Source organism: Lactuca saligna, chromosome 2, assembly GCF_052625555.1.
Source record: "Lactuca saligna cultivar CGN05327 chromosome 2, ASM5262555v1, whole genome shotgun sequence".
Taxonomy (NCBI): Eukaryota; Viridiplantae; Streptophyta; class Magnoliopsida; order Asterales; family Asteraceae; genus Lactuca; species Lactuca saligna.
In genome coordinates, this window is record NC_136418.1 from 141,626,595 (window position 1) to 141,635,971 (window position 9,377).

General features: G+C 32.6%; 1 protein-coding gene across 1 annotated transcript; it reads left to right on the forward strand.

The window, feature by feature from the left end:
• The first annotated feature begins 4,758 nt into the window (after nt 1-4,758).
• LOC145030177 (lipid phosphate phosphatase epsilon 2, chloroplastic-like) lies at nt 4,759-6,142 on the forward strand. Its single transcript, XM_078978584.1, has 4 exons — nt 4,759-5,002; nt 5,215-5,440; nt 5,607-5,680; nt 5,975-6,142. Exons 1-4 carry the CDS (start codon nt 4,847-4,849, stop codon nt 6,140-6,142), a joined length of 624 nt encoding a protein of 207 aa, XP_078834710.1. The 5' UTR covers nt 4,759-4,846.
• The last annotated feature ends 3,235 nt before the right edge of the window (nt 6,143-9,377 follow it).

Sequence of the window (9,377 nt, forward strand, 5' to 3'; positions counted from 1 at the left end):
ATTTATGTATAGTGTAAGGGCCTTTATGTGTGTGTGGTTGTGTGCGTGTTTGTGTGTGTGTGTGTGTATATATATATATATATATATATATATATATATATATTGCAATACAATGCCCTAATCGAGTGGGGGCTTTTCTTACAATTAACATTTTGGACTCTACTCTTCATATTGAAAAATGAAATGAGGGTGGTGACCCGTCTATATGGTAAGATGAAGCTTATGTTGACCTCTAACCAATGTCATTCAGTTATGTTTGCTTTTATGGAGCTTCAACCGGGTATGCCATCATAAGAGCCGGGTATGCCATCGTAAGAGCTCAAGGAGATGAAACAACGGGTATTGAATTGTCTATTATTTGTGGTTAGCCATAGGAGAGTATGTGATTGACTAGGTTTATATAGAGACTATTGTCATGGATATTTGGTATAAGCTCATGATGATCTTTATTTGAAGAAGTCAGCAACTAATAACATAATACTTATTTTAGAATGGTTAACTCACACACCCTTTAATCTTAATCTAATTCTACATCTTCTGTCAACCACGAGACTTTAATCCTTACCCACTTAAATGAAGCACACTTTTCCAATACATTTTATATCAGTGGACTACAAGTCATTTAGTAACAAACTATTTGTGACATCCCCATTTTTCTCGGCAAAAAAAAAACCGATTTAGTTTATGTTTTTAAAATAAAATCAGAGTAGTCTTCCAAAAGATGTTGTGGAATTTGTCCCCAAGTCAAAATATGATAAAAAAAAATATATCAAAGCATTTCTTAAAGATGTGTATTTTCATTATTTAACAAAACATCGGGATGTCATGTTCCAATACAGACCAAAAGCATAAACAACATATTATAAGCTTTACAACAGTTATTTACAACTACTGACATATAATCCAAAAATCCCTCGTTGTCATCCAACTATGCTCGGGGTCCACTACCTATAATACAAAAAGTTGAGTGGGTCAATCTTGGAAGGCTGGTGAGCATATAGGGATTTCAACCCACAAATAATAATTAATTTATTAATTTTATCGACCAACAATGAATTTATTAATTTCATCAACCAACAATAACCCTGATTACTCGTTTCCATTATCCTCACTTTACGTCCCTAATCACCTATCATAAGGGACCTAGCTCAAGGATCATCATCGGGATGGACACTACGGCTTAGGGGATTCCTTAACATATATATATCCTTAAGGCAACCATGAGGGGGGTGGAGTACACCAGCCAACCTATAGTTCACCAACACCTATAGGTTGCGAGCCTGCTAGCATTCCACTGGACTGTCTAGAAAGGTCTGTGGTCGTCATCTATACTCTGCTAGATGACTACAACAACAACATTGAGGCCTCTTGTCATTTTAACACACATCAATCATTTCATCTACCCATGTTTTACCCAATATATTTGTAGATAAAAATATATATACAGTTTAAAACGTGTATAAGACATCTATTCAACATCCATCTCAAATAAACAAACAATATAATTACACATAGCACGTATTTTATAGAAAGTACTTCATATCTATGTGTAAGATGAAAAATGACTACACACTCACTTGATTTAACGATAATCAGGCAACACTTCGTTTCTTAAAACGGTCATTTCCAATGAAATCGGGAGCTTTAATGAGAACCGGGTCTTGCGAGGGTTGAGCTTCAAACCGAAAAGATAAATTTATCGGGGTCTTCGGGCACTCTGGGACGTTCTTCAGGTGTTAGGTACATTCATGGGGCTTCGGGGGGTTAAAAGTGGCTTAAAATAAAGTTTAGGGTGTAAACGTGTGCAAAAATCCAACCAAAACCGGAAGGGTTTGCACCTCCCCTTATATAGGGTGGGAAGGCCTCAGACCGAAGAGAGAATGGAGGGGACGCGGCTCGGTTCGCAGGCGCACACGGGTCCGAGCTCAGATGCGCCACCGATGTGGCACGTATCGCTTCGCGATTGGAGCTTGCTTCGGTCATGCCATGAGGTGGACACAAGGCTGGCTTGTGAGGGTCACGTGACGTGGCCGAACCAGGACCTCAGATTTGCGAAGGTTCTCGATTTTTGTGCCTCGCACTTCAAAATTCATAACTTTTGCATACGAGCTCCGTTTTCGATGTTCATTATATCCATGCGTAGGTGAGATTATACTCTACAACTTTCGTTTAGACTCCGTTGGCTAATTTTGACTTTAATTTTAATATTATTATTTTTAACAGACCGGAACAGGAAAATCCGTTAAAAATTCATAACTTTTTCATCCGACGTTTGTTTTCGTCTGTCTTTTTAGCGTTGTACTAATATTGACGAGACCTTCAATTCTCGTTTAGGTTGTGTCGGATAAAAATCACTTGATCTTTATTTTGAGTTTGTATATGTATATTGTTATACTGAAACTTAGAAAAATCATAATTTCTTCATACGAAGTCAGATTTTGACGTTCTTTTTATGCACGCTCTCGGTTTAACGAACAATACGTCTTTCGTTTAGATTTCTAAGGCTAAAAAGCACTTTATCATAAATTCACTTTTTACGTCACACAACGTTGTGCTGATTCTGTCGTGAAACTTCAACAGGTCATAACTTCTTCGTTATAACTCGGATTTCGGTATTCTTGATATCTACGAAATCCTTATTTCAACCACTATAACTTTCTTCATAGATATCAGGTTTGTCTAACATTTATATTCGACACTTATTTTTAGGGCTAATGTCATAAAAACCCTCAAGTTTTCAGGGTTGTGTCGGTTTTGCCCAAAATTGAATTTTATGTCCGTTTTTACCCTTACATTTTCCAAAGAATGTTTGGTTTTACCCTTTTACCGGTGATAACAGGTTACCATTATATTAACTTTGCAAAAAACCCTTAAGTTTACAGTTTTTTTTTTTTTTTTTTTTTTTTTACATTTTTACCCCTAAGTTTATAATTTTTTTACACTTTTACCCTATGTATTTTTTTTTTTCATATTATACGTATTCAAGCAGAAAAATCATATTTATAAACGAAAAAAAATTTAATTAAATATTGTATTTACATTTTTTTAATGTTAATTATTTATTTATATATATATATATACATTTTTTTAATGTTAATTATATATATATATATATATATATATATATATATATATATATATATATATATATATATATATATGTGTGTGTGTGTGTGTGTGTGTGTGTTTGTGTGTGTGTGTGTGTGCATGTGTGTGTGGATTTTTTTTCTTGGATAAACCATTTAAGATGTAAAAAAAAAATTAATATGCTTTTAGAACTACAAATACGTATTTTTATGTATTTAAGAATATACATATCAATAAAAAAACTTGTTCATTCATAAACATGCATGTTTATATAAGTATATACATATATTTTTAGAAGTGTAAATATGTATTTTGATATATGTTTTTTTTTTATGTATAAATATATTTTTAGAAGTATAGATACATATTAATATATAAAAATGTAAAAATATGTATTTATACTTCTAAAAACTATATCTATAAAACACATATTCATAATTCTAAAAATATTGTTTTTCTTTTTAAATGGTATAACCATGCAAAAACACACACACACAAACAAATATATATATATATATATATATATATATATATATATATATATATATATATATATATATATATATATATAACATTAAAAAAAATATAAATACAATATTTAATTAAATATTTTTTCGTATATAAATACGATTTTTCTGCATGAATATGTATATTATGAAAAAAATATACTTAGGGTAAAAGTGTAAAAAAAAATTATAAACTTAAGGGTAAAAACGCAAAAAATTGTAAACTTAAGGGTTTTTTTGCGAATTTAATATAATGGTAATCTGGAAAACCTATTATCATCGGTAAAAGAGTAAAAACGAACATTTTCTCGAAAATGTTTGGGTAAAAACAGACATAAATTTCAAGTTTGGACAAAACCGACAAAATCCTGAAAATTTGAGGGTTTTTATGACATTAACCCTTATTTTTACCCTTAATTCATTAAATTATAATAATTAAGCATAAAACACATAATAATCAATAATACGTGTTATTATTTCAAAACAAGTTACAAAGATTGGCATTGACTATTTATCATTATTAATGTCTAGCTTAGAAATACGGACGTTACACTTATGAAGTAACATATGGTGTCGAGGAAGGCTAAACTCCATGATAGACCATGTCTAATCAAAGGTGATACACTAACGGTCTCTATACTACTAGAACATTTACGTGGGGATATATAATATCCATCTAAAACAATAATCAAGGAATAAAGAATATCTTTTTAATCACTTCACACTAATAATTAAAAGGTAAAAATTCTTTCATGGTCGCTTATCAAATTTTTAATGGAAGAGTACAGAACTTAAGTACTATTCAAATAATTCAAGATTAATCATTGAAATTTGATGTTTAAAAATAATATCATATCAGTTTACCTTTAAAAAAATGTTATATATGATTTAACAAATTCATGTAACTATTATTTAATATGATTAAAACAATTATTAATAAGACCAAATCCTAATAACATGCGGATCATAATATTATTATTGATATCTTATAATAATTTTTAACCAATAAATAATATTTTTTTAATAAATATATTTCAAAAATAAGTAATATCGACAAAATTGGAATGTTTTTGGTTTCTGGTTTTAGGGTGGTTCAGAAAAACAGAGGGTGGCCTTATAAATTCACTTGCTTGCTCAATCACACAACCGGTAGACAACAGTGAGCAGACATCCTCTCACCCTTCAATAAATTCACCACCATTTTTGAACTCAGCACCCAAATCTAACATAACCCTTATTACAAACTGAAGAAGATGATGGTAGTTGAGTCAATTGAGAATCAGGAGGCGATCGGTGATGGTGGTCATGAATGTAACAGTACATCTTTTGAACAGAAAGCTTCGATTGATAGTAATGGCGTTTCATTTCATCGAACAGTTGGTGTGCTTCACATTGCTCTTAATCGCGTGGTAGGCTTTCCAATTTCAATAATTATTAATCGATATCATGCTCGCATAGTCGCATTGTTGTTATTTTTTATTACAGAAAACAAACCACACTTCGATTTGCAAGCTACATGAGCTGTTATAAAAACTTTTGGCGAACAATTTCTGTATTGAGTTTATCAGATGCATTTTGACAAATCGGATGAGTCGATTGAAGTTTTTATGGTTGATTGCAGAGTAAGTGGTGTATTCTTGTAAGCTTTGGCGGATTCATTCTCTTGAGAGATGATAATCAAGCACTATGGGCTGTTCTAGGCTCTGTTCTAAACGTCGTTTTATCATTCACTCTGAAGAAGATTATAAATCAAGAACGACCCGTTTCTGAAGTGTGTTGTGGCCCTGGAATGCCATCTTCACATGCTCAATCCATTTCGTTTGCCACCATTTTCATGATTCTTTCAAGTAATTAACCCTCTTTTGTTCTTCCTATACTTTTCCTCTTTAAAATTCATCGACATTATTTCCCTCATGAACAATGCGAACAGCTTCAGATTTTGTTCATGATTTAAAAAATTGTAATTTTTGATCTTGCAATGTCTTATATCTTTTTTTATTCTCGTTGACACAGTCGTTGGATGGGTGGGATTGAACGGATATTCAGCTATTCTGAGTGGACTCATTATAGCAGTTGGTGTATATTTTGTAAGTATACAATCCCCTTCATCTATGACATTGCAAATTTTTTTATTTTTATTTTTATTTTTTTGAATTTTAGGTTTATATTGAATTATCCAAGAATATGACTTCACCTATGTTGGCCATTTTTTCAAACATTATAGACCGACGTATAAAATTGTTATGACGAGTATTTTGTCGTAAGAATTTTATGTCAGCTATACACAATCTATAATAATTAAACTGATAACGTCTTTTAAATGCTAAAAGTTTAGCACATATTCCTTTGTTGTGCTTATGTTGTATCATTTTTGTATGCAGACATGGCTACGTGTTCTATTACGTTATCACACTACCAGCCAAGTGGTCGTGGGGGCAATTGTGGGCTCTATATTTTCTATCGTATGGTTTTCCACATGCGATATTATGGTCCTAAATGCATTGACGTCTGTAATATATGAATTAAGAAGATGCTTATTTATTAGCTAAAATGTTACTGTTACTATTAATGTTATTGTTGTTGTTCTTGTAAAGATAGAATGTTTGCATTAAGAGCATCCACAATAGGTAACGTATTGTTATAAGATACAACAAAGTTAGAAATTTTGTATCAAGAGAATCCACAAGGGCTAACCTATCAATGACATGTTATTTATTCCATATTATTTTTCCACTAATTTTATTTGACGAAAACTTGTTATTATAAACCTTCCTCGGTCCAAAAGTTTCAAAAGTTTTTTTTTTTTTTTTTTTTTCTTCTGAATTAAGTTATCTATCTTCATCTATTTGAGATGTTATATAAAAGTCATCATCTAATTTTAAAATTTGAAGTATATTTCGTGATCTTTTCCAAGTTATTAATTTGTATGATGTACAGTGATGTGAATCAAAATACCAACTTCCATACTAGCCTGACCACCTGTTTTGAGAACAAGTTCCAATGCATGCTTCCTTAGTCAAACTATCATGAATTATAAGGATCATACGGTTTAAGTATGACCTTGACGAAAATCTTCCAATGCCGATCCTAATGCTACAGTTGCTATCGGTTGCTAGCCTCAATTCACTTACTAAGGAGCATAACGAGCAAAATCGAAGGAGCTATAGTGTTGTTTCAGTTTCAGCCTTAGATTTTTTTCTTTTTAGCATTCCTTATTAATCCTTTTTTAAGGAGATGTTGAGACTTTCAGGTTAGTACCAAAGTACCTTTCTAGGTGAAGGATGCAGGTAAGAGAATCAATCTTAGCTGATGTACATGTAGTAGCAGCATCCAGTCTAGCCTTGGTCTAACGAAAGAAGGCATGGAAGATCGAATCACTATCTTCGTGCAAGCAGACCTTCAAAGGACTTCGGCTAACCTGTGAATGAAAGCGAGAGGCACAGGCAGAAGTCAAGACCTCGGTCTTTCGCAAACCTATCCTATTCGCATTCCCTTCCCACTTCACTTCATTCAAGAAAGTGGAGGTTGTTTAAGTAGGTTGGGTGATAGATCGGCCATAGGAGTACTCCGGGATATAAACCAGGGCAACAAAAGTGGAGCATACGGCGATGCCGCCTGTTTTCATTTCGTGGAAGTCCTCAATCTTGCTATACGTCCAAGCTCGGGAGTTGGAAGCAGAATTGAGACTATGCACGAGCCACTCTTTCTCTTATATATGGTATTTTAAGATAGTGTTTTGAATGTCTATCCCCTGCCTATGCTAAGCCTTTACTACATATCCTTTCCTGTCCGCCTTGAACTATTGCGCCTGCGCATACCTTTTCTTGCTCCATCCATAAGGTAGCTTAAACTGCCATTATACAGATAGATCGTCGGTATAAAGAACTATTCCCAAGCTAGAGAGGTGGGAGAAGAGAGAAATTGAAGCGGATTTCCTATCTATATTCAACAGCTTGAAGAGGGCGGATTTAGAAAGCAAAATTTTCATTGAAAGCGATTGTGCCTACCACAGTCAAGTTCGATGTAATTAGGTGTTCTATCTAGCTTCTTGATAGTTTAATAAAAACTATCTACTCTAATAAATGAATTTTTTTTGTTACTTGTTACACTCTCATTCAATTTGCCAAATGTCATTTTATGGTTTTTCTATTATATTAATTCCACATAGTATTTAAATGCAATAATAAATGCATATTAATTTCATTAATGAACTTTCCTTTTAATTTTAAAATTACTAAATTAAAGTGTCATTAATTTCCTTTATTTATTTATCTAAATTATTTGTTTAAATTTAGAAGAAAAAACACTTTAATTTTTAGGGAAATCTCAAGAAAAATCTTAAAATTTTGGGCCAATTTATGATCTAGTCCTAAATTAAATTTCATTAATGAAAAAGGATAGTAAATAGGCTATTGTAATCACTTTTATCCCTTTTTACTAGGTTACTATTGATGTGGAGTGCCAACTATATTGTTGAGCTGAGGTGGCGTCTGAGGTGGCATCCTATTCCTTTACAAAGTAAAAACCATATTTTTTTGGGGGGAAAAAAGATCGAGGGGGACTCGAACCCTTAACCTCCCACTTACAAACCGAACAACTTACCAAGTGAACTAGAAGAATCTGTTAATATTATTTCTTCAAATATGTTTACCCCCACCCAACCACACATTAAACCGGGTATGCTTCCTCCATCTTCTCTAAGCCACTTAAAACCCTAATTTATAAATGAATCAGAGTTAAAACCGAAGGATTAAGTGAGGTGAAGGAAATGGAAATTGGATCTTGATCCCCCCCCCCCCCCCCCACCACCACCACAAGTTTCTGACCACCCACAAGAACCATCGAGCTTCAATATCTTCTCAATATACTAACGGACTTCATCTTCTTCAATTTAAATGAGTTACTAAGAATTTCATGTACTTCCTTCTTATCTCCCTTAAACAACACCACTATGCTAATGTTTCCGATCTTGATCTCCCCTACAATAACGACAATAACATCTCGCCATTCCATTCTTTCGGGTTTGGGAATCTTGAGATTGTTCTGATTTGAGCGATGGAGGAAAGAAAAGGGGAAAGCAGAAAATCCATTAGGGTTTGTAGTGAAGTAAAATAGATTACCTGATGATGAGTAGAATCTTAATGAGAAGAAGTCTTAATTTCTTGTTTTTTGTGAATTAATATGGAGGAAGAAGTTGCAGGTTCGTCTTTACATATGAAGGAAGACGAAGGTCATAAGGATTAATAAATAAATATGAAGAAAACAAAACAATAACCTCTTCTAGATCACTTGGTAAGTTGTTCGGTTTGTAAGTTAGAGGTCAAAGGTTTGAGTCCCCGTTGATATGTTTTCCCCAAAAAAAAATTGGTTTTTACTTTGCAAAGGAATGGGATGCCACCTCAGACGCCACCTCAGCTCAGCAATATAGTTGGCATTCCATATCAGCAGTAACCTGCTGAAAAAGTAAAAAGGGGTAAAAGTGATTACAATAGCCAGTTTCTTGTTCTTTTTCATTAATGAAATTTAATTTAGGACTACGTCATAAACTAATCCAAAAATTTTAGGATTTTTCTGAAGATTTCTCTAATTTTTATATTTCAATATTTTTCTCATTTTTCTTATAAATTCAAAATTCTCAAATGTTTATAATTTTATATATAGTTTTTTTTTTTTTTAAATAAACTCGTGTAATACACGCGTTTCATACCTAATTGCTTAAAAAGGTATAATAAATACACTACTAAAGTATTACTAATTGGATGGGACTAATTACAAAAATATCTT